We start from the raw sequence: 24,861 nt of genomic DNA on the forward strand, positions 1-24,861 counted from the left end.
AAATACAGTAGGTGTTTAGGAGTGATCCAAAAGACATACACAATGAGCCAAGAAAAGGTCAAAACACAAGAGGGCAGTCCGCATAAATATAATATCCAGGGCATTTAAACAATGTAATCCAGAGAAACAAGAAATCAAACCAAAGATAAAAATGCTCAGAAGTGTAGTACAAACATTAGCAATGCGAGATAGAGTTGAGCTGGCTTATACAGTGTGAGCAAATGAGGCTAATGAGACACAGCTGTATGAAATCATGGCTGATTAGTCTGGGTAAAGGATTATGGGGAATGGAGTCCGTGATAGTGTGGTAATAGTCTGGGGTGGAGTGCCCTCTGGTGGAAATTACGACCACTCCCACTGGTGATTGTGATAATATATATATTGTGGTTATATATGTGGTCAGATCATACTTTTGTTGACTTTGTGACCCCAAGACCCAACTAGACAATAATTTTAGCAAGTTTAAAAAAAATTAAAAAGTTTTTACCCACATTTTTACATTATTATTTATACAGTTAAAAGTGGATCTTTTTGATATTTTGAATAAACAAATGGCAAAAACTATTTTTAATAATCAGTCTATATTTTACCAAGGGTGCCATGTGTATAAACAAACATGATCAATGTTTGTATGCTCTATGTTATATGATCAATTTAACATTCAATTATATGTTATATTGAATGACAATTATTGTTGCTTTCTTTCACCTCTTTCCTACAAATCCTTTTTTTTTTTTCCCACAAAAGTCCAAACAAGTCCAGCAGACTCTGGGTCCATGAGGGTAAAGGGCAGTTTTTTCTCAGTATAAATGTCACTACAGAAATCCAGTGAGCTTCAGACTTCAACTGAAGACATTAGCAGAAGATTTCATCTCTGAACTTTCCAAAGGACACACAGAGACTCCAGGTAATTCATCATTTAAAACAATATGAACTGGTGATGTTAGTGTGAATGTGCTGTCTTGAGACAATTCTCAGAATTCAGATGTGATCACATGGGATTTATAGATTTTTTTTATATTATTATTATAATTATTATTATTAAAAAACATCACTAGATTGCAAATGAACTAAAGTAAAGAATGCCTTTTGGTATCTTAAAATTTGACAATTTTAAAATTAAACAATTTTAAAATTAAACAATTAAAATCTTTTAAAATTAAACAATTAATTAAATATCCATTCTTATTTTGAGAGATTGGAATGAAAAGGTTTTTTTAGTTGTTTTTTCCCATGAAACCTGTGGTATAGTGAATAAATCTAGAAGGTCAAACTTGACACTTTCTCGTTAGTCCATAAACAGCTTTTATTGACACTAAGCTCCCAAAAATGATTATTTTGACTATTTCATATTGTCTCAGTATGAAGTCATAGTGCATTGAAAGACTGCATCTACGGAAGATCAACGTCCACTTCTACATCATTACCTCTTTAGCCCTGCCCAACAATGCAAATGTTTGAGTAAACACAGTATATGATAGGGATGCCTCTGAGGATTACAGGACATTGTGCAGTCTTTGCCTTCCTTGTGATCCTTAAAGTTAAGAGATAGGGGTGTAATGATACATCGCTATATTGGAAATTGCTTTAGATACACAACAAACTTCTCTTGAATGAATGAAAAAAAATATATACTAATCACAAACTCATCCATGTCAACAAAGATCAAGAGAAAAAAACATGTTCTTGTATATTTTATGTTCATCAGTTAATTTGAAGAGATTTGTCAAATTGTTAAATAAATTTAAGTATCACTTTGAACAAAAACAACTCTGATAGTGAATTTCTAATGTGGTTAGGGAAACCAATGAAAAATCATTCAAAATATATTGATGGACAGACAGAAAGCGTGATTCTCATGATTTCATTCACCATGACTCTGACCCTCAAACGTTTGAATGGTAGTGTATATTGTTGCAAAAGATTTCTATTTTATGTAAAAGCTGAGTTTTTTTTTTTTTTTTTTTTTTTAAATCCTTTTAAGTTGAAATTAAAATGTATCATTTTACATGGGCTTTAGCCAATACATCAAAATAAGTGTGCACCACACAAAAAAGCACCACAAAACATAATTTAAAATGCACATTTAAGTTAAACCTAATTAGATATTGTTACTTTTTTTTTTAAAAAAAAAGTTCACCTCTATGTGTTAAGAAACAGGCATGAAAGTGGACTCTATTTAATTTTAGTAATATTATATTATCTCCAAGTGTACTTTTTAAAGAGTGTACTTTTAAGGTTTGCAGTATACCAAAAGTGCACATTTAATATAAATAAATGTTTAATATTTCTTTTCAAAAGGGTTCCCATGGTTAAACATCATACATTTTCTTCTTGGAATTTGTTGTGGAAATGTTTAGAGGCAAGATAGCTGGATTATGACATTTAATGAGGCCAATGGCAATTAAAGTGATGACAAAAATGAGAAACAGGAAGAGTCTCAAATCTTCTAAGCCATACTACAATTGTTTAAATTTTTCCACCATTAATCTACACTCAGTACTTCATAATAACAAAGAGAAAACAGAATTTTAGAAAAATGTCTGTACACTGACGTTTATTAAAAAAAAAAAACATACTAAAATATAACATTTATATATTCAGACCCTTATATGTAGTATTAACATGATCAGTATTTCATTTTTAAATATCACAGTTATGATCAATATTGTGCCACCATATTTTCAACACAAAGGCAGTTTATTCAGGACACTGAAGCGTCTTTTCCTGTGACTTCTGTTCAAACAGGTCTTCCTGCTGGCTGTTCTAAGATGGTGGCACTTACAATGTACCTGAAGCAGCTGAACTTAATTTACGTATGTGCATATATATGGCTGGCAACCCTAACTGGATCTACATACTGCTGGAAATCTGGATTTTCATTACCTGATTTCATGAAACCCAAAAGCAAAACAAAGTCTGAAGGTAGGAAGCAAATGGTGTTACAAAATGTGAATGTGTAGAGATCAGCAATATCACAGTACATATCCAATGTCCTCAGAAGGAAATTAACTATTCCAGTATGTTCTCATTCATTTATTCCATTGTAACTCCCCAATATAAAAAGCCATGAACAAAACCAGCAGTGGTGGACAAGCTACAAAAATAAAATATGTAAAAAAAAAATAAAAAAAAGAGAAAGAAAGAAAGAAAGAAAGAAAGAAAGAAAGAAAGAAAGAAAAGAAAAGAAAAGTGCAGTACTTGATTTTTAATTTACTGAAGTATTCGAGTTAAAAATTAAAGATTGGCAAATGTTTATTTTTTAATTTTATACTTTTATATTAATTTTATATGATTAGGTTACTGATAGTGAACTTCATGTGTGCAAAGAAGTGGGGGGGGGGATGCTGTATAACATTGTATTTTGTGTATTGACAATCAAAATAAAAATCACAGGGCTAAAAGAATAAAATTTAAGAAGACTGCTATTCAAATTAGTTTTGTTTTGAAACTGGAATTAATTTGAATTATTTTAAATGTTTCTTGTTTTTTTAACCTAAACTTTCACCCTTTAGACTGTGATGTGATGACTTCTGAATTCAGTTATACTTAGTTATAATACTTAGTTACCGTCTACCACTGATAACCAGGCAGGTTTGACATGAATTACACCATTGCAAACTTGCAATCTTTTTTTATTGGATTAGTGTTGTCAAAAGTACAGGTGCTGGTCATATAATTAGAATATCATCAAAAATTTATTTCACTAATTCCATTCAAAAAGTGAAACTTACGTATATTATATTCATTCATTACACACAGACTGATATATTTCAAATGTTTATTTCTTTTAATTTTGATGATTATAACTGACAAGTAAGGAAAATCCCAAATTCAGTATCTCAGAAAATTAGAATATTGTGAAAAGGTTCAATATTGAAGACACCTGGTGCTACACTCTAATCAGCTAATTAACTCAAAACACCTGCAAAGGCCTTTAAATGATCTCTCAGTCTAGTTCTGTAGGCTACACAATCATGGGGAAGACTGTTGACTTGACAGTTGTCCAAAAGACGACCACTGAAGGAGGGAAAGACACAAAAGGTCATTTCAAAAGAGGCTGGCTGTTCACAGAGCTCTGTGTCCAAGCACATTAATAGAGAGGCGAAGGGAAGGAAAAGATGTGGTAGAAAAAAGTGTACAAGCAATAGGGATAACCGCACCCTGGAGAGGATTGTGAAACAAAACCCATTCAAAAATGTGGGGGAGATTCACAAAGAGTGGACTGCAGCTGGAGTCAGTGCTTCAAGAACCACTACGCACAGACGTATGCAAGACATGGGTTTCAGCTGTCGCATTCCTTGTGTCAAGCCACTCTTGAACAACAGACAGCGTCAGAAGCGTCTAAAGACAAAAAGGACTGGACTGCTGCTGAGTGGTCCAAAGTTATGTTCTTTGATGAAAGTAAATTTTGCATTTTCTTTGGAAATCAGGGTCCCAGAGTCTGGAGGAAGAGAGGAGAGGCGCACAATCCACGTTGCTTGAGGTCCAGTGTAAAGTTTCCACAGTCAATGATGGTTTGGGGTGTCATGTCATCTGCTGGTGTTGGTCCACTGTGTTTTCTGAGGTCCAAGGTCAATGCAGCCGTATACCAGGACGTTTTAGAGCACTTCATGCTTCCTGCTGCTGACCAACTTTATGGAGATGCAGATTTCATTTTCCAACAGGACTTGGCACCTGCACACAGTGCCAAAGCTACCAGTACCTGGTTTAAGGACCATGGTATCCCTGTTCTTAATTGGCCAGCAAACTCGCCTGACCTTAAACCCATAGAAAATCTATGTGGTATTGTGAAGAGGAAGATGCGATATGCCAGACCCAACAATGCAGAAGAGCTGAAGGCCACTATCAGAGCAACCTGGGCTCTCATAACACCTGAGCAGTGCCACAGACTGATCGACTCCATGCCACGCCGCATTGCTGCAGTAATTCAGGCAAAAGGAGCCCCAACTAAGTATTGAGTGCTGCACATGCTCATACTTTTCAGTTGGCCAAGATTTCTAAAAATCCTCTTTTTGTATTGGTCTTAAGTAATATTCTAATTTTTTGAGATACTGAATTTGGGATTTTCCTTGTCAGTTATAATCATCAAAATGAAAAGAAATAAACATTTGAAATATATCAGTCTGTGTGTAATGAATGAATATAATATACAAGTTTCACTTTTTGAATAGAATTAGTGAAATAAATCAACTTTTTAATGATATTCTAATTATATGACCAGCACCTGTACTTCAGCATCAAGTCACTACTGAAATTTAAAACCTGTGTCGATACCAGCATTTCCTTCTATCATTCTACGTCTCAAGAAACTCTTTTTCTTTATTATAACCAAAGCATCAGAGCCAATGGAAGTGGCAGCCCTAGGAAGACCTCTGTCTCTTGGAATGCTTTACGACTGCCGCAAAGATTCCTTCATTCCAGGTGGTGTATCTACCTAAAAAAATCATATAAAGAAAAAGGTATTTTTTTTCCTTTACCAAATGTTTAATCACCATATACCAGTCCTTGTGTAAAAAAAACTATACCACCAGCACAATTACAATTTACATTTACAACAGAACATCACTTCCTCAAACATACACTGACTCTTAAAGCTATTTTTTCATTCCAGGTGTTACTCTGTGGGATAAGAAATCACTGAGTGAAAATTTACACAGTCGTCCACAGCCCCTAACAGATCTGAAATTCAGTAGCTCTGACTCTCTTTCTAGTAAGTCCAACCTCCTGGAGATAAGTGCTTCCCTGAAAGGCAGTTTCATGGGAGGGCTTGTGGACGTGGGAGGATCTGGAAAGTTCCTGCGTGACACCAAATCCTCCAACCAACAGTCCAGAGTTACAATGTATTACAGTGAAACTACAAGATATGAACAGCTCACTATGTCCCAGCTGGGCAAGTTCACCTACCCTCAGGTGTTCGACCAGAAAACTGCAACTCATGTGGTCACAGCGGTACTGTATGGAGCTCAGGCTGTCATGGTGTTTGATCGGACATTTTCAGCTGAGGAAAACAAGCAGGATATTGAGGGAAATCTGAGTGTTATGGTCAAGAGCATTCCTTCATTTTCCATTGAGGGAAATGGATCTGTAAAAATGAAAGAAAATGAAATGAAAATGGCTGAGGAGATCTCCTGCACATTTCATGGGGACATCTTACTTGAGCAGAACCCAACCACATACATGGAAGCCATACAGACATACAAGACGCTCCCCACTCTGCTGAAGAAGAATCCACAGAATGTGGTTCCAATAAAAGTCTGGCTCCATCCTCTTCATCTATTGAACAGTAAGGCAGCTCAGCTGAAGAAAGACATTACCACGAGTCTGATTTCTGACACTGAACATATAATCGAAGAGCTGGGAGAGGCAGAGAGGACGTGCAATGACCTGATCAGAAACACACTGGCCAATGCTTTCAGTGACATCAAAGAGAGGCTGCAATTATTTCAGAAATCATTTAGCACATACAAGACAATGCTTATGGAAGCAATCGGCAGGGTCTTGCCTGCTGTTCGAGGAGGAGAGGAGGAGGAGAAGACTCTAGAAAACATCCTGAATATGCACAGGAGCTCCCCATTCAGTGCTGACCAGCTTAACAAGTGGTTAAATGAGGCAAAGTCTGAACTTCACATCTTGAATTCTAACATCAAGATTCTACAGGGGATCAAAATTAAAGACCAGGTCGAACTCATTACCACCTTATTTGATCCTGATGTCGATGCATTGCTGAGCTTGACCTTCACATCTTTGAAGTATAAAGACCCATATCTTTCAACCCTGGAGGAGTTTGTGAAATCTGACATGTTTAAAAAGCTAAAAGAGAGTAAAACTTATACTGTGACATCTTTCACAAAGTGGTTCAATGATTTAAATATCGCAATGAAGATGAGAGAGAACTTGTCTCAATTCAGGAGGTTTGCAGAAGCCAATAAAGATGATAAAAGAATCTGCTTCATTATTTCTGCCGTCTCCAATCCCTCCATTGCAGGCTCCTCCATCTATCTGTATGAAAAAGGGAAACTGACAGACAGACAGTTCCAGCCTGTTTCCAAGCCATCCCCACCAATAGTGAAGAATGTCCTGGCCCAAGCGGTGTCCCTTCAACTGCAGAAGAGATCTGGAGAGACATTGCGGTACAGAGTGGAATACAAGAAGGTAAAACCACATTCTGGAGATGAAGAACCATGGCTTTTTATAGAAACAGGTTATGAAGATTTTACTTTGAATGGATTGGAGCCTGGAAAGCAGTACCTGATCCGCTACAGGAAGGCTGGTAAAGTGGGAGTGAGTGAAGCCAGTGATACTGTCAACACTGTCCCTTTAGGTAAGTGACATTTGCACATCTTTATGAATAATTAACAGATGTGATTATCAAACTGTACCGTTCACATATTTACAGTATTTGAGCTGCAAGATTCAAAATATGAAAGTATGACTAGAAATATATAACTGCTATGTTATCAATGATGCGTCAATGTTTTTCGAAAAATGAAGCATCTAAAAGGAACGGCTGCATGAGGTGAAGCTGAGTGTAGTCTGTTCTATATGACACATCCAGTATGAAATTTATCATATATACTAGATCAGGGCTGCCCAACCCTGTTCCTGGAGATCTACCTACCTGCAAAGTTTAGCTCCAACCCTCATAAAACACACCTGAATTAGCTAATTAAGATCTTCATGAGCACTTGATAGTTACAGACAGGATTTGATCCGGGATGAATCTGAGCTCTGCAGGAAGGTAGCTCTCCAGGATCAGGGTTGGGCACCCCTGTAGGGGAGAGCGGGGTTGGTTGGCACAGATGCTATAGTTACAAAGAATGAGGTGACAAATGTAAAAAACTTGAGAATTTAATTCAAAACAGAAAAACATTCAACAGAATTTCAGCATATTTTCTCCATAGATTGTATTTAATTGAACTAAACAACAGTTTGTACGTGGACAAACTTCTCCAGGCTGGCTATTCCTATAAAACTCAAAACAAACCAGATCGTATATTTATTTGAACTAAACAGCAGTTTGTAGGCTATGTGTGGGGTGTGTGTGTGTGCATGTGTAGTATTAGGAGTAACAGAAATAATGCAGTCTCAAAACAAAAAAAGTTTTCCCCACTAAATATATTGTAGAACTGTGATAGATAGAGATTTATAGAGCTTGTAAATTTCCTGTCAAAATATAGATGATTCCTATCTCTATAAGTTTCTGATGAGCTATACTATGTGGCTAACATCATGTCAGTAAAGAGGTGTGGATGGGGTTGGTTGACAGTCTTTCCTCTCTCCGTTGTTCTTAAATATTTTCTGACCATTTTGACTTCTAAAAGAAAATTATTTCATACATAAGTTAGTTCATTATATTGTATTACATTATATTCATTGTTTTAACATGTAAAATACATAAATTAATAATTTTTTTAACCAAATGGCTATGTGCCAACCAACCCCCAAATCAGTGTCAACCAACCCCATCCACACCTCTTTACAGACATGATGTTAGCCACATAGCATAGCTCATCAGAAACTTGTAAATTTCCTGTCAAAATATAGATGATTCCTATCTCTATAAACTGAAATCCTTACATTTTATATATCTCTATCACAGTTCTACAATATATTTAGTGGGGAAAACTTTTTTTTGTTTTGAGACTCTAAAATAGAAAAGTTGTCCTCATCTCAATAGTTAGTGACAGTTGAATGATTTCAGTAAATGGGTGTGGTCTGGTCAAGAGGGCAGTCATTTTAATGTTAGATTTTTGTGGCAGCGCCCTCTAGTGTACTGGGATTTAACTGCGTGCCAACCAACCCTTGACCCAACCAGCCCCGCTCTCCCCTACTAGATGCACAACATAAATATAAGTTTATCCTACCAGCAACTTGTATCCGAATAAAACTATAGCCATGTTCCTTCAAAAGGATTGATCACATGGGTGTTTCTCAGTCATAGCGCCACCAACAGCCCTAATGTGCACCAAGGTGTGAGGGCCCTATCAATGCTCTTTGGGGATCTAAAAAAAAAAAAGGACTGGAAATTTATTCTGCCGCTGTGTGAATCCAGCCTGTTTTTGAATTATCCGAATTCTTTCCACAGCAGAACCTGTGATTGTGGGCGGGACAGGTGGTAAGGAATTCTCCTTTAAGTCCTCTTCCAGCCACTCCTTTCAGAAGATCATCATAACTTATAACGGGGAGGATGATGATGATGATGATGTGAGTGAAGATTGTTTTAATTCTATTTTATCATATTTTCCAGTATTTAATCACATTATCATTTAGTTATTTTATTCACATTAAATATGTTTGTTCCACAGATGAAAATTCTCTCATTGAACACAATACAAGTGATTTTCCAGAATGACCAGATAATTAAAGTTGGCAAAGTAACAGGAAATAATGAAGAAGTATTTCTCTTTGACATAACTGATAAAATTGTCACTGCAAAACTGTGGCCAAATAGGCAGGGTACCAGATTTGGGGGGTTGGAATTTGTGGTTGAAAAAAATAATGGTGTAAGAAGAACATTGTCTATCAAACGTGATGATCTGGGTGAGCCTGTGATTGTTAATGTTGGATCAGGAAAATGTTACGGCATTAAAGGGAGAAGTGGAGATGAAATTGATGCTCTGGGTTTCTACTTCAATTAGCCTCCAGCCTGTTCTTTATAATTCTAATCCAAACAACATCTGAACAGCAATCATATACTTTTTTTTAAATGTATACTCAGATTTTAAGAGTAAAAAATATCAGATTTGAGTCAATCAGTAATATTTTATGTTTTCTAGTATCAACTGTTATAACATTTCTGATTTCCAGGTAAATGGAAATATAAACAATTTACTCCATTAACAAAAGTTAAATATATCAAATCTGAGTTAATGAATCAATAGTGATTGTATATGGTGGTTTTCAGGGAGAACAATGTACTGTATAACATCTTATTCTGGTTCATTTGTCCATCTTTATATTTCATTTATTCCATTTTGTACACTGGGGAAGTACAAAAACTCTTGATGTTCAGTGACAATAAAGAGCTTAACTTGACTTTAAATGGCCTGACACAAGCCTCTCTTGCTGTTTTTAGTTGCAAGCTGTTGCTCACAAAAATTAGCAGACCCAGAAATCATGATCTCATTAATTAAAATTATGATTCACAATATTGGATTCACTATATGATTTTCTCATGAACAAAATGAAATTTAAGACAAACTGTAACTGAAAAAGTGTTATTTTATTATTTCTGAGACAAAATGCTGCATATTTATGGAAGCATACTTGTAGCAATTTTCAATTTGAAATGTAATATGCAAAATGGCAAATGGCAATGCATTTCTATATTTAAATTTACATTTTCCATACCCATATGTGCAATGTTTGAAGCAAAATGATCATTCAAATTCAATAATATAATTTACATTTGCTATTTCCTACACTATAGTTTTAAGATATAATTTAAAAAACAGAAGATACTTGCATGTTTCCCGGCAGAAAAATTAAGTACAATTTACCTTGATATTTGAATTCAAATATCAAGGTAATACTAATTGGCCAATCAATACTTGAGGTTTGCCACAGACTTGTCCCACCACCTACAACACAAATTAATGTTTCTTCAAGTGCTTCCATGCTTGAAAAATGCACAGAAAACTACATTTAAACAGGAAATGATGGAATTTTACCGTACATATTTACGGCGGGTCTATTCGAACGGGATTAGTATTACCTGAGCTAATTTTTCCGGACCTTTTTACAGAAGGTAAAAGTCGCCGTAATCTTTACAGACATTGTCCGTAATGATCTTGGCACATTTGGACAGGACTAAAATCACTGAGAATCTCTGGTAATAATTACCTTACCCCACCTCCCCAGGTAAAACTAATCCAGTCCGAATAGGGCTTAAGTCTCATTTGTCCACAGAATGTGTCACTGACATTAGCCCTACTCAGACGGGATTAGTTTTACATGGGGAGGTGGGGGTAAAGTAATTATTACCAGAGCTTCTGTGTGATTTAAGTCCCGTCCGAATGTGCCATCTCGGTAATCATTACGGACAATGTCAGTAAAGATTACGGCGACTTTTACCTTCTGTAAAAGCTCCGGAAAAATTACCTCAGGTAATACTAATCCCGTCTGAATAGACCCGCTGTAAATATGTACGGTAAAATTCCATCATTTCCTGTTTAAATGTAGTTTTCTGTGCATTTTTCAAGCATGGAAGCACTTGAAGAAACATTTATTTGTGTTGTAGGTGGTGGGACAAGTCTGTGGCAAACCTCAAGTATTGATTGGCCAATTAATATTAGAGACGTCCTGAGGTAAAATTACTTTACTCCACCTCCCCATGTACTGTAAAACTAATCCCATCCGAATAGGGCTTTAGTCTGACTGACTCCGATGGCCAACTACTATCAATATAATGATGACCAAATACAACCAGAAACAAATGTTCAGTCTTATCTGTGAAAGGTCATTCCCCGAGACCTGTTTTCAATTGTGCAGCGATTTGTACAGTCCCAAGCAGCACAGAAAGCAGGCATTTTTCTCAATTCTAGTTATGAGCGTTAGCTTGTAAGGGTGAGAAAGCCTGTGCATGTCAGTAAAGGGAAACCAAAATTCAGTGGCCCTTTGCAAATTGTGAGGTGAAAAGGAACACACAGTTATGAGCTGAACGATGGACGAACTTGGGATGTGTCTCATTTGGCACCCCTACCTACAGATTTCACTCTGGTTGAACAACCAGTTTCTGCTCCATCACTGGAAAGTGTCAACATCCAAGCAGAGAGGCATCGTTGTAGAAGAAAGCCAATGTAGTTGAAAGACTATGTAACTTAAGGTCTCACAGTAAGAAGAAAAAAAAGAAAAGAAAGTAACGGTCAACTCAAAGTGATAATTATTGGTTAAAGTTAAGTTGAACTGTACTGATATAAATGTTATATATATATATATATATAGTGAGAGAGAGTTATATATACATATAAATGTTCATGTTGTACATGCTTGGTTATTAGAATATTGTTTATATTGTTTATATTTATATAACTGTTTATATTGTTGGTAATGTTCAGTGAAATGCAGTACAGATGCAATCAATTAATTCTAGGGGAGATGTTGTGTTCACTTAACAATGTCATATGGTAAATGCCCACTAGAGGGAGTTGTTGTACGCTGTGGGAACTGGTAGGCATGTAAGAAAAGAAGAGAGATTGTTTTTGAACATGCAGTGCTAGTAAAGAAACTGTCTGAGTTACTTGAATGTGATATCTCTTGATTTATATTACTACACAACACATCAGTACACATATTTTCTTGTGCAGAGTCAGACTCTGTAGATGTGATACAGAATCCTCCTGAGGATCCTGTGTTTCCTAATCTGGGGTTGCTAAAGGTTGACGAGGAGTCGGCAAGCTCACTCTATCTTGAGGGTTTGGGATAAAACGGTTACCAGTTTGATGGTAAACCATGATGCAGTTTCCAACAGTGTTACAGTTTAATATTTTAATCATCGTTAAAACCATATTTGATTGCCAGGATTTGAAAAACCGTTGGTATATACTGTCCAGTATCCTGTCCAAAGCACTTTTAAAACAATGATCATGTGCATTTAGCATTGGGGAAAAATAAATTTAGTAAGTGTATAAGGACTTGCCTTATTTATGACCCTGTTTTGATGTAAAGTAAATGGAGTCGAGGAGTTGATTCCATCGATTCCTTCAGTGGGAGTCGGAGTCCACTCCAAAAAAAACCATGGAATCGAACACCCCTACACTACAAAAAATGCTGTTCTGACTTAGAGTTTTTGTCTTGTTTCTAGTCAAAATATCTTAAAGTTCTTAAATCAAGAAGCATTTTCTTGACAAGTAAAAATTATTTTCTTGTTTTCAGGAAAAATAAGTCAAAATTAAGTACATTTTTCCTTAAAACAAGCAAAATAATCTGCCAATGGGGTAAGCAAAATAATCTTATTTCAAACCAATAATAAGATATATAATCTTGTTTTCAGTTTGGACTAAGATTATTTTGCTTACCCCATTGGCAGATTATTTTGCTTGTTTTAAGGAAAAACTTGCTTAATTTTAGAAAATAATTTTTACTTGTCAAGAAAATACGAAGGCCACAGCCCAGGCCATCGGGTGATCAATGGCCAGGCTGGTTGTTTTAGAGTGCCATATCTGGCTGAATCTCACAGAAATAAAGGAAGCAGATATGGTGGGCTTCCTGGATGCTCCAGTCTCCCCTGCCGGTCTCTTTGGACCCGCCGTAGAGGACTTCACTGAACGCTTCACCGCCGCACAGACGTCATCCCAGCCTATGCAACACTTCTTGCCTAAGGAGCAATGTCAGTGATCTCACTCCTCTTAAGTGCTCACCCTTCCCGAGACGTCAGGGGCCCCGGCCTAGGATTACGCTGGACCCAACGCCTCCAAAGTCTTCCTGATCCATCAGGAAGGAAGAGGATGGGGAAATGTCCCGCTGCGGCCGGACCACCCCCAAAGCTGCCTCGTTTAGTTCCTCCATAACTTATGGGTGTAGGAGACAAAATGTTTGTTGTGCGCGCTGGGCCCACAGTTGTTGCGCCTATGCCAACTAACGTTCTAATGGCGAACAAAATAAAAAACATACATTTTCAAAAAGAGAGCAAACTTCCTCTTCCACCCTCCATGGTGCACAGGTTCCAACTCAGCGGCCTGTCAACCAACTTAATCCAACCCCTTGCCACATGGGCCGAGGCCTGGCAGGCCATCCCCGGAGTGTCAAGCTGTGTGTTGGGGATAATAAATCGAGGTTACTCACTGCAGTTCGCCCAAAGACCCCCGCGCTTCAGCGGAGTGGTTCCCACTTTGGTGAAGGCGGACAACGCACATGTCCTCCGCGCCGAAGTGATGGCTCTGTTGGAAAAAGGAGTCATAGAGGTGGTCCCTCCTTCCAAGATCGAATCAGGTTTTTATAGCCGATATTTCCTCATCCCCAAGAAGGATGGTGGACTCAGACCCATCCTCGACCTCAGACTCCTGAACCACTCCCTCAGGAAAAGGAAATTCAGGATGTTAACAATGAAGCAGATCCTCTGAGACAGATGGGAATCCATGTTTTGAATTACCTTGATGACTGGCTCATATAGGCCCAGTCTCAGGACGAGCTACCACACCACAGATCCATGCTCCTCAGCCACTTGGAGTGCCTGGGACTCAGGGTCAATTTCACTAAGAGCTTACTGCTCCCCAGCCAACAAATTTCGTTCCTAGGAGCTGTTTTCAACTCAGCCCAAATGAGGGCAACAGTCTCACAAGAGCACGCTCTGGCCATTCATCAGTTCATGGCTTCTGTCAGGATCAGAACTCATCTTCCTCTGAAGTGTTTCCAGAGGATGCTAGGGCTGATGGCTTCCGCCTCCCCAGTCTTGCAGCTCGTCCTCCTACGAATGCGGTTTCTGCAGTACTGGCTACACCTTTGGATCCCACCTCACGCTTGGTGGCACGGCCACTTTCATGTCAGGGTGAAGTTACGGTATTCTGCCTTTGTTTTACTGTCCAATTGTTACGTGTGAGGTTGCGGTAGAGACGAGGCATTCATGGACTAAACAGGGTATTTCTTACAACGAAGGAGACAAAACAACCATACACACATTAAACTAACAATGAGAACAGACAAGGAGTGAAGGGAGTGAGTCCATTATAAAGGGAGTGCAGAAGATGAAGTCCAGGTGCAGGTGATGAGTGATGATGAGGAGAAGATGAGGAAGTGAGTGCAGGTGTGGAAACACAGAGGATGATGGGATATCCAGGAACGAGGGAACTGTGACACCAATAAAGTTTGCTGCATTTAAATTTAAATTACGGTGTAGCCTGTGCCATACACCTGTAACTGAAACACTTTTGACACACAATACCTGAATAAAAGTGTAGGTAAAACAAATAAGGTAGTTGAGTCAAAAAAGGTGCATTAAACAAACAAATTAGATCGCAATCTACTTCATTTAGCTAGCTAGCAGCCTATATCATAAATAGGCGAGTCAACTATGAATAGGTTACCAAACTGCTCCAAATACCAAAGCAATTGTTAATCGTCCAAAATAAATGCCACGATCTCTATACAGGTGTTACTATAATGATTTTATAAATTGTGATTAGCAAACAAATATTGAAAATGTGGAAGTCTTGCCTTGATGTGATTTCTCACTTTTTGCAGACAATACAAGGGCAGAGCACAGTAACTTTGAAATAGTGGTAAGATTTTTTTGTGTAGATAATTTTCATTACATAAACATCTAATTTCCAGTTTTCCAGTGTCCTACCTATACATTCATTAATTCAACCTTTGAGGACTAAAAATCCTTAAAGTTATTTTTCTCAGTTCCACACTCTAGCGAGTTCAGGTCTTTTGCCTTTGTAGGGCAGCACTTTGTCCTTTAAAATATTTAAAAACAGCATTTGTTGGCACTGCAAACATTTCCACTGTATGCACAGGTTTATGTCCTCTGCCCTGGAGTGCATGAAGGCAACATATTGCTTACAAAATGCTTTTAGAATTGAGGGAAATCCACTTCACTCATATACAGTACTCTGCCTACTGGAGGAGCAACACAGACAGTACCTATATATAGTACTGTGTCCAGGGTGGAGTGCCCTCTGGTGGAAATCACGGGCACTCTCACTGGTGATCTTGACAATTATAATATATTACCCATATTACCATACCCATATTTACCCACATTTTTACATAGTTTATTTATGCAGTAAAAGTTGGATTTTTGTGAATATTTTGAATGAAATACTTTGAGAAGAAGTGGCAAAAACTATTTTTAATAGTACATCATACATATATACATTCATACATTAATAGTCAGTTTATATTTTACCAAAGGTGCAGATATTTCTGGAGCCCATCACACATGATCAATGTTTGTATGCTTGTATGATCAATATAATGTTCAATTATATGTTATATTGAATGACAATTTTATTATTGTTGCTTTCTTTCACTTTTTTGCCACAAAGAAGTCCAGATGTGTACAGTCTCAAAGACCTCAAAAGGTCTTATCCAAACATGAATGACAGTAAGCTCACAATGCTGTGATGTATCAGTGGGGGCGCTGATCTAAAACCTCATCTCGGGGGGCCAGCAGACTCTGGGTCCATGAGGGTAAAGGGCAGTTTTTTCTGAGTATAAATATCACTACAGAAATCCAGTGAGCTTCAGACTTCAGCTGAAGACATTAGCAGAAGATTTCATCTCTGAACTTTCCAAAGGACACACAGAGACTCCAGGTAATTCATCATTTAAAACTAATATATAATTTAAAACAATATGAACTGGTAATGTTAGTGTGAATGTACTGTCAAGACACAATTTTATATATATATATATATATATATATATATATATATATATATATATATATATATATATATATATATATATATATATATTATTAAAGGAAATAATGCCTTTTGTTTTCTTAAAATTGGATTTGTTTAAACAATTAATTAAATATCCATCCTTATTTTGAGAGAATGAAATGTCTGAAGTTACTTGTATTGTATTATAAAGTAATTTTTTTTTTGTTTGTTTGTTTTTTTTTTTTTTTTTCATGAAACCTGTGGTACAATGAATATAGCCAGAAGGTCAAACTAGACACTTTCTTGTTAGTCCAAAAACAGCTGCCAAAAATGACTATTTTGTCTATTTTGTCTCAGTATGACATCATATGCCCACTTCTACATCATTGACTCTTTAGCCCTGCCCAACGATGCATGCTTTAAAATAGAAAAAAGACACAAACACAGTATTACACTGCAAAAAAAAAAAAAAAAAAAGTTTTCTTACTTAGAGATTTTGTCTTGTTTCTTGTCCAAATATCTAAAAATTCTTAAGACGCATTTTCTAGACAAGTAAAAATTACTGTCTTGTTTTCAGAAAGAAAATAACAAGCAAAATACTGCTTGATTTAAGAATCATGTCTCCTCCCTTGACACAGACTTCTGTGCTTTTCGTTTAGAAGGCAAGCATATTGGAGGCTGCAACAGTCTATCTTGACGACTAGCTCATTCTTGCCCACTCGCAAGATCTGTTGTGCAAACACAGGGACCTGGTGCTCAGACACCTCAGCCATCTGTCAATTATTCATGATACACAGTGCAGATTCTGCAAACCCAGACACTTCCTTGAGCAGATTCACAGGAAAGAAGAAGCTTGCTTTGGATGTCACATAATTCCTATAATGTTAATAGAGAAGTGTACGTACATGCTACTGACTTTGAACTTACCAGAACAAAACATGGATTTTAAACAGTCCAATTATATCATATATACACAAATACCTCCATTTAGCCTAAAATAGTCAGACTATCAGCAAAAACGAAGAGGACAAATCCGTGTTACTTACTGAAAAAGCCTTTACCACTCAGTGATATGTTGTGATGTGGCTTTGTTATAAAGTTCCTCCCCCTGAAAGTAAATGGATGATATCAGGAACATATACTGTATATAGTACTGGAACATTACTAGTAACATTAGTATTACTTATTAACATTACTATAACATTACTATTAATGTTTTTGCAAGTCTCTCATGCTCATCAAACCTGCATTTATTTGATAAAAAAAACAGTAATATTGTAATTTGTAATACATTTTAATATATTTTAAAATATTTTTTATTCTTATGATCAAAGCTGAATTTTCTGCATCATTTCTCCAGTCTTCTGTGTCACATGATCCTTTATTATCAATGTTGGAAACAGTTGTGCTGCTTAATATTTTTTTTTTATATATAACCTGTGGTACTTTTTTTCAGGATTCATTGTTGAATAAATGTTAAAAAGAACAGCATTTATTCAAAATAGAAATATTTTCTAACGGTATAAGTCTTTACTGTCACTTTTTATCAATTCAATACTGTTGAATAAAAGTATTAATTTCTTAAAATAAAAAATACTGACCCCAAACGTTTCAACGGTACTGTATATTGTTGCAAAAGATTTCTATTTTAAATAAAAGCTGCTTTTTTTTTTTTTTTTTTTTTTTACTTTTTAAATTAAATTGAAATTAAAATATATCATTTTACATGGGCTTTAGTCAATACATCAAAATAAGTGTGCTTCTAAAAAGCACCACAAAACATAATTTAAAATGCACATTTAAGTTAAACCTAATTTGATATTATTACAAAATGCATTTTAAAAATGTTATCTTAAAAGTGTTAGGAAACACTCATGAAAGTGTACTCTATTTAAATGGCCTTTAAATTTTAGTAATATTATATTATTTTCAAGTGTACTTTTTAAAGAGTGTACCTTTAAGATTTGAAGTATACCAAAAGTGCTCATTTAATACAATTAAGCACAATTCTTTTCAAAAGTGTTTTAATGGTTAAACATCATAAATTATCATCATCCAATGAGGCCAATGGCAATTAAAGTAATGGCAAAAAAAGGGAAACAGGAAGAGTCTCAAATCTTCTAAGCCGTACAGTGCATTCAGACCCCCTTCACTTTTTTCACTTTTGTTATGTTGCAGCCTGGTACTAAAATCGTTTAAAAGTTATTATTATTATTATTATTATTATTATTGTCATTAATCTACTCTCAGTACCTCATAATGACAAATGAAGACAGAATTTTAGAAATGTCTGTAAATTTATTAAAAAGAACATACTGAAATAACACATTTACTTAAGAATTCAGACCCTTATATGTAGTGTTAACATGATATCAGTATTTCATTTTTAAATATCACAGTTATGATCAATATCTGTATATTGTGCCACCATATTTTCAACACAAAGGCAGTTTATTCAGGACACTGAGGCATCTTCTCCTGTGACTTCCATTCAAACAGGTCTTCTCGCTGGCTTTTCTAAGATGGTGGCACTTTCGATGTACCTGAAGCAGCCAAACTTCATTTACTTATGTGCATATATATGGCTGGCAACCCTAACTGTGGTGAAGACTCAAGGTAAGGTGTGAATGGTGTTACAAAATGTGAACATGTAGAGATCAGTAATATCACAGTACAGATTCAATGTCCTTAGAAGGAAATAAACTACTCAAGTAAGTTCTCATTCACTTATTCCATTGGGATTTTTTTGTAATAAAAAAAAAAATCCCCCAAAAGAATGTTTAACAAAAAGCCATGAACAAAACCAGCAGTGGTGTACAAGCTACACAAATCAAATATTTGAGTAAAAGTGCAGAAACACTAATAAAATATTACTCCAGTAAAAGTATTTTTTATTTTACTCAACTAAAAGAACAAAAGTACTTGATTTTTAATTTACTTAAGTATTAAAATTAAAAATTACAGATTGGCGTATGTTTATTGTGTAATTTTACACCTTTATATTAATTTTATATGCATAGGTTATTGATAGTGAACTTCATGTGCGCAAACAAGTGGGGGAAAAACAAAATGCTGTATAGCATAGTATTTAAAAATGAGGGGAAAAAATGTGTATTGACAATCAAAATAAAAAACACAGGGCTAGATGAATAACATTTTAAGGAGGCTGCTATGCAAACTAGTTTTGTTTTGAAACTGTTCAGCAGTGGGGGAATAATTAGCATTATTTTAAATGTTCCTTTTTTACCTAAAACTTTGTACAAATTAGCTCAAAACGGAAAATATGAATAATTAATCATAACTCGTTATAAATAATTATAAATATTTGGATCAGTTAATTGACTGAATCAACTCAGAATCAAGGAATGGAGCTATGAAAAGAGTCATTTAACCAGCTGGAAGAACCATCAGTTTCTCACTATAAAGCACATTTGTTAACAAAGGGGTTCACAACTTAATACTAAATCACTGTTTAGTGTTTAAATGTACAGTACTTGCAAATGCTTTAGCTGTTGAAGAGCGTCCGGATATGCAGTCTCGGGAGAAATTCTGGATGGTTCAGTCCGATGGTGCTGAAGTTGTAATCAATATCTTCTGCACTGAATGAAGAAATGATGACGAACTTGCGTTGTTAATTTGACTCTGTGGTTGAGGAAGTTTCACATGGCTTGAAGTGAGTGAGGCCTGCCAGTGCGGCCGTGCGTCCGGGTGAGGTCTCACGTGAACAGCAATCAGTAGAATCAGCAAGAGCTAAGAGGGAACTTTGTGTTGGCTTTTATTTTCCACAGAGGTCACACCTTTGAGTTTTGGCTTGACCAATGAGAAAGGTGCAATTCTCAAGCGGGAATGTTTCTTTTGTTTGAGAGTGACCTCATTTGCATGAGGGGAGTAAGCTGGAAGTTTGTGTCCTTTTGTACTCTGATAAATATAACAAACATATAATGCTTTCTGTCACCAAAGTGTGAGTCATTAAACGACGAGTATTTTGATATGAGACACCACCTAGATGACTACATTATCTAGTAGTTCTACCATCAGGCATGCATAACACTATACAATATACAGAAGAACAATATGCAAACAGTAATAATACACAAAATGTACTGAGGAAATGCATGTTCATTCATTTACACAGATTTGTCAGTGAATTAGTGGAAAGGATTCCATTTCTATGCTGTATTGTATTGAGAACAGCCAATTTCCCAAGTGTCTTTGAAGTGTATGAGTGAAGCAGAAGGGTGATAGTTCTCAGTGGGGAAGCCAGACATCACGGAGTCTGCATGGGTCAGGGGTTATGAAGATTAACTTGTGTGTTTGATCGATCCAGTCGTTACAACTTACACCCTTGAGACAGTGATGTGTTGGGTCAGACTTCTGAATTCAGTTATACTTAGTTATGATACTTAGTTATCGTCCACCACTGAAAATCAGTTGGTTTTGACATGAATTACACCACTGCAAACTTGCACAGATCAGATCTTTATTGATTGGATTAGTGTTGTCAAAAGTGCCAACTTCGGTACCAAGTCACTACTGAAATTGTAAAAATGTGTCGATACCAGCATTTCCCTCTGTCGTTTTGAGCGCTATTGAACAGATTCTTAAACACCTCTGATTGGCCATTGTGTTCATACGCTCTGACAAGTATTAGTCTGACAATCTCACACTCAACTTTAATGTTGTGTGACCAAACACCACTACAATAATTGGTGCCTTGTGTGAAGTCTTTTGTTACTATACTTCATTTTCATCAGCCTGGCGGCGTAGCATGTAAAGTGTTGGCTTAGGTCTCAGAGGTTCTGTGATTTGAATCTTACCTAATATGATCCTAAATAAAAAAATCCTGAAAACATTTTGTAGTGCATTGAGCTTCCAGCTATATTTTTAATGATGGATTTCTACAGCTAACCAACTCTTTTTCTTTATTATAACCATGGCATCAGGGCCAATGGAAGTGGCAGCCCTAGGAAGACCTTTGTCTCTTGGAATGCTTTATGACTGCCGCAAAGATTCCTTCATTCCAGGTAAAAAAAAAAAAAAAAAAAAAATATATATATATATATATATATATATATATATATATATATATATATATATATATATATGAAAAAAATGGAATGACTGAAAAAAAAAATATATATATATATATATATATATATATATATATATATTTTTTTTTTTTTTTTTTTTTTTTCAGTCATTCCAGGTTAAAAAAAAAATATATATATTTATATTTTTTTTTTTTTTTTTTTACTAAATGTTTATTCACCAATTACTCTCTTTCTAGTAAGTCCAACCTCCTGGATGTAAGTGCTTCCCTGAAAGCCAGTTTCATGGGGGGGCTTGTGGAGGTGGGAGGATCTGCCAAGTATCTGCGTGACACAAAATCCTCCAACCAACAGTCCAGAGTTACAATGTTTTACAGTGAAACCACAAGATATGAACAGCTCACTATGTCCCAGCTGGGCCAGATCACCTACCCTCAGGTGTTTGACCAGAAAACTGCAACTCATGTGGTCACGGCAGTGCTGTATGGAGCTCAGGCTGCCATGGTGTTTGATCGGACATTTTCAGAAGAGGAAAACAAGCAGGAGATTGAGGAAGAACTGAATGTCATGGTCAAGAGTATCCCTGCATTTTCCATTGAGGGAGAAGGATCTGTACATTTGAAAGATGATGAAATGAAAAAGGCTGAGAAGATCTCCTGCACATTTCATGGGGACATCTTAATTGAGCAGAACCCCACCACATACATGGAAGCCCTAGAGACATACAAGACGCTCCCCACTCTGCTGAAGAAGAATCCACAGAATGTGGTTCCAATAAAAGTCTGGCTTTATCCTCTTCATCTATTGAACAGTAAGGCAGCTCAGCTGCAGAGAGAGATTACCACAAGTCTGATTTCTGACACTGAACAAATAATTGAAGAGCTAGGAGAGGCAGAGAGGACGTGCAATGACCTGATCGGAAACACACTGGCCAATGCTTTCAGTGACATCAAAGAGAGGCTGCAATTATTTCAGGACTCATTAAGCACATATAAGACAATGCTCCTGAGAGCAGTCGGCAGGGTTTTGCCTGCTATTCGAGGAGGAGAGGAAGAGGAGAAGTCTCTGGAAGACATCCTGAATATGCACAGAAGCTACCCATTCATTGCTGACCAGCTTAACAAGTGGTTAAAAGAGGCAAAGTCTGAACTTCACATCTTGAGTTCCTACACCAATAGGCTACAGGGGATCAATATTGTAGACTCAGCTGATCTCAATACCATCTTATTTGATCCTGATGTTGATAAAGTGGTGTGCTTGACCTTAACATCTCTGAAGTATGAAGACCCATATCTTTCAACCCTGAAGGAGTTTGTGAAATCTGACACATCTAAATTTCCTGAACCTTTTTCTGTGCAATCTGTTAAAAAGTGGGTCAAAGAACGAAGTGAGAGTGGCACTGGATCTTCTACAATGAGGTTCAGTGAACACAGTGTCACTGGGATTTCTGTGAACTCTTCCCCAAAGTGGTTTAAAGATTTCAATATCTTAAAAAGGATGAGAGACAACTTTTCTAAATTCGGGAGGTTTGCAGTGGCCAATAAAGATGAAAAGAGAATCCGCTGCATTATTTCTGCCATCTCCAATCCCTCCATTGCTGGCTCCTCCATCTATCTGTATGAAAAAGGGAAACTGATAGACACACAGTTTCAGCCCATGTTGAAGCCGCCCCCAACAATGGGCAAGTGTCATTTACACACCTTTATAAATAATTAACAGATATGATTTTCAAACTCTCCCATTCACATAGCAGCTTATATAGTATTCGAGCTGCCAGAATCAAAATATGAAAGTATAACTAGAAATAATATCACTGCTATATTATCAATGATGCGTCAATGTTTTCAGAAAAAAAGATACATCTAAAAAGAATAGGTGCATAAGGTGAAGCTGAGTGATGAACACCAGTAAACTGAAATCCATTCTATATGACACATCCAATAAGAAATTACTCATATATAATATAAGCACAACATAAATGTAACATTAGCCTACTTACAACTTATCCGAATAAAAGTATGCAAATGCAAGCAAACTTGAACTTTAGCCAGAAAGCGTTACTCGAATTGTGTCTTGTGTGCTTTTCCCATAACAACATGCTGAAATACGGCCAACTAAAGCACAATCATTTCACAGCATTCTGTTATTCTCAGTCATTATGTTATGTTTAGGGCAAATTGGCGCTGCACATCTTGCACTCTGTATTTACATCTACTTTATCAAGCAATTCCAGTGGAGCTTTTCAGTTTTGTGGGGTTGTTTAATGCTCCTCTGCTGAGATCTTGAGTGATTTAATGTCTTCTTTTATTTTCATTTGATTTAATCTAAGGCTGTGGCTGAAAGTCAGTTGTAGTTCATGTGTTTTGCCTTTTTTCTGTTCTTGTTGTTCCTCTGTCCTTCAGTGCTGCAGACAAAACTGGCTGTGCCCCAGTTAGATAGCCCTGGTCAAACCCATCTGGGCTCCACATGTCTGTGTAAATTAAGAACAGAGTTTTAATATCTTGAATGGTGTTCCCATAGTGAGGAATTAAATCAGTGACAAAAAAGGGAAACAGGGATAGGGCATTGTGTGATTTAAAATCAAGCTTGAGCTCCATGTTCATTCGGCCATTTCAATGCTGCTTGGGGATCTAAAAAAAAAAAAAAAAAAAAAAAAAAACCTGAAAACTTTATTCTAATGCTGTGTGAATCTAGCCTGTTTTTGAATTATCTTAATTCTTTCCACAGCTGAACCTGGGATTGTGGGCGGGAAAGGTGGTGAGGAATTCTCCTTTTAGTCTGCTTCACACAACAGCTTTCAGAATATGACAATAACTTGCAATGATGTGCGTGAAGATTGTTTTCATTCTATTTTATCATCTTTTCCTGTATTTTATCACATTGTTATCATTTAGTTATTTTATTCACATAAAAAATGTTTTTGTTCCACAGCTCGATTCGACAGTGATATCACTGAACACAATAGAAGTAATTTTCCAGGATGACCAGAGGACTAAAGTTGGCAGGATAGCAGGACATGAAACAAAAGTTTTTCAATTTTACTTATACGATAAAATTGTAAGTGCAACACTGTGGCCAAATAAGCAAGGTAACAGTTTTGTGGGTTTTGAATTTGTGGTTAAAAATTATGGTTAAAGAATAACAATGTCTTCCAAATGTTCTGATCTGGGTGAGCCTGTGATTGTTAATGTTGGATCAGGAAAATGTTACGGCATTAAAGGGAGAAGTGGATATGTAATTGATGCTCTGGGTTTCTACTGCACTTAGCCTCCAGCTTTATAAGTATGTAAGACTTCTCTCTATTCCTTATTAAAGGTTTTCTCAGCAGATTTGTGAATAGATTTTAAGAGAAAAATCTTAGCTAAGAACTTTTACTGTCATTTAGGAGAACTCTTAGTGGCAAGATAAAATGTTTCATGAATACGGCCCGTTCTTTATAATGCTAATCCAAATAACATCTGAACAGCAATCATTTTTGATTT

The 24,861-nt window shown here is 36.3% G+C and overlaps 2 protein-coding genes across 2 annotated transcripts; both read left to right on the forward strand.

The window, feature by feature from the left end:
* Nucleotides 1-868: 868 nt before the first annotated feature.
* Nucleotides 869-9,984, forward strand: LOC137017043 (cytolytic toxin-alpha-like). Its single transcript, XM_067380949.1, has 6 exons — nt 869-907; nt 2,749-2,925; nt 5,338-5,424; nt 5,615-7,324; nt 9,089-9,207; nt 9,309-9,984. Exons 2-6 carry the CDS (start codon nt 2,772-2,774, stop codon nt 9,639-9,641), a joined length of 2,403 nt encoding a protein of 800 aa, XP_067237050.1. The 5' UTR covers nt 869-907; nt 2,749-2,771; the 3' UTR covers nt 9,642-9,984.
* An 11,280-nt stretch (nt 9,985-21,264) lies between these two features.
* LOC137003183 (stonustoxin subunit alpha-like) lies at nt 21,265-24,156 on the forward strand. The gene is made up of 5 exons (XM_067363241.1): nt 21,265-21,355; nt 21,603-22,749; nt 22,804-23,060; nt 23,782-23,847; nt 24,107-24,156. Exons 1-5 carry the CDS (start codon nt 21,265-21,267, stop codon nt 24,154-24,156), a joined length of 1,611 nt encoding a protein of 536 aa, XP_067219342.1.
* The last annotated feature ends 705 nt before the right edge of the window (nt 24,157-24,861 follow it).

This window comes from Chanodichthys erythropterus, chromosome 3 (assembly GCF_024489055.1).
Source record: "Chanodichthys erythropterus isolate Z2021 chromosome 3, ASM2448905v1, whole genome shotgun sequence".
Taxonomy (NCBI): domain Eukaryota; kingdom Metazoa; phylum Chordata; class Actinopteri; order Cypriniformes; family Xenocyprididae; genus Chanodichthys; species Chanodichthys erythropterus.

Excerpts from the sequence above, each read along its gene's own strand:
- LOC137003183 (XM_067363241.1), top strand. The coding sequence starts at position 21,265 with ATGGCATCAGGGCCAATGGAAGTGGCAGCCCTAGGAAGACCTTTGTCT. Across the intron at positions 23,061-23,781 it reads GAAGCCGCCCCCAACAATGG|TGCTGCAGACAAAACTGGCT; the intron begins GCAAGTGTCATT and ends TCTGTCCTTCAG. Across the intron at positions 23,848-24,106 it reads AACCCATCTGGGCTCCACAT|CTGAACCTGGGATTGTGGGC; the intron begins GTCTGTGTAAAT and ends TTCTTTCCACAG.
- LOC137017043 (XM_067380949.1), top strand. The coding sequence starts at position 2,772 with ATGGTGGCACTTACAATGTACCTGAAGCAGCTGAACTTAATTTACGTA. Across the intron at positions 2,926-5,337 it reads AAGCAAAACAAAGTCTGAAG|CATCAGAGCCAATGGAAGTG; the intron begins GTAGGAAGCAAA and ends TTATAACCAAAG. Across the intron at positions 7,325-9,088 it reads TGTCAACACTGTCCCTTTAG|CAGAACCTGTGATTGTGGGC; the intron begins GTAAGTGACATT and ends TTCTTTCCACAG.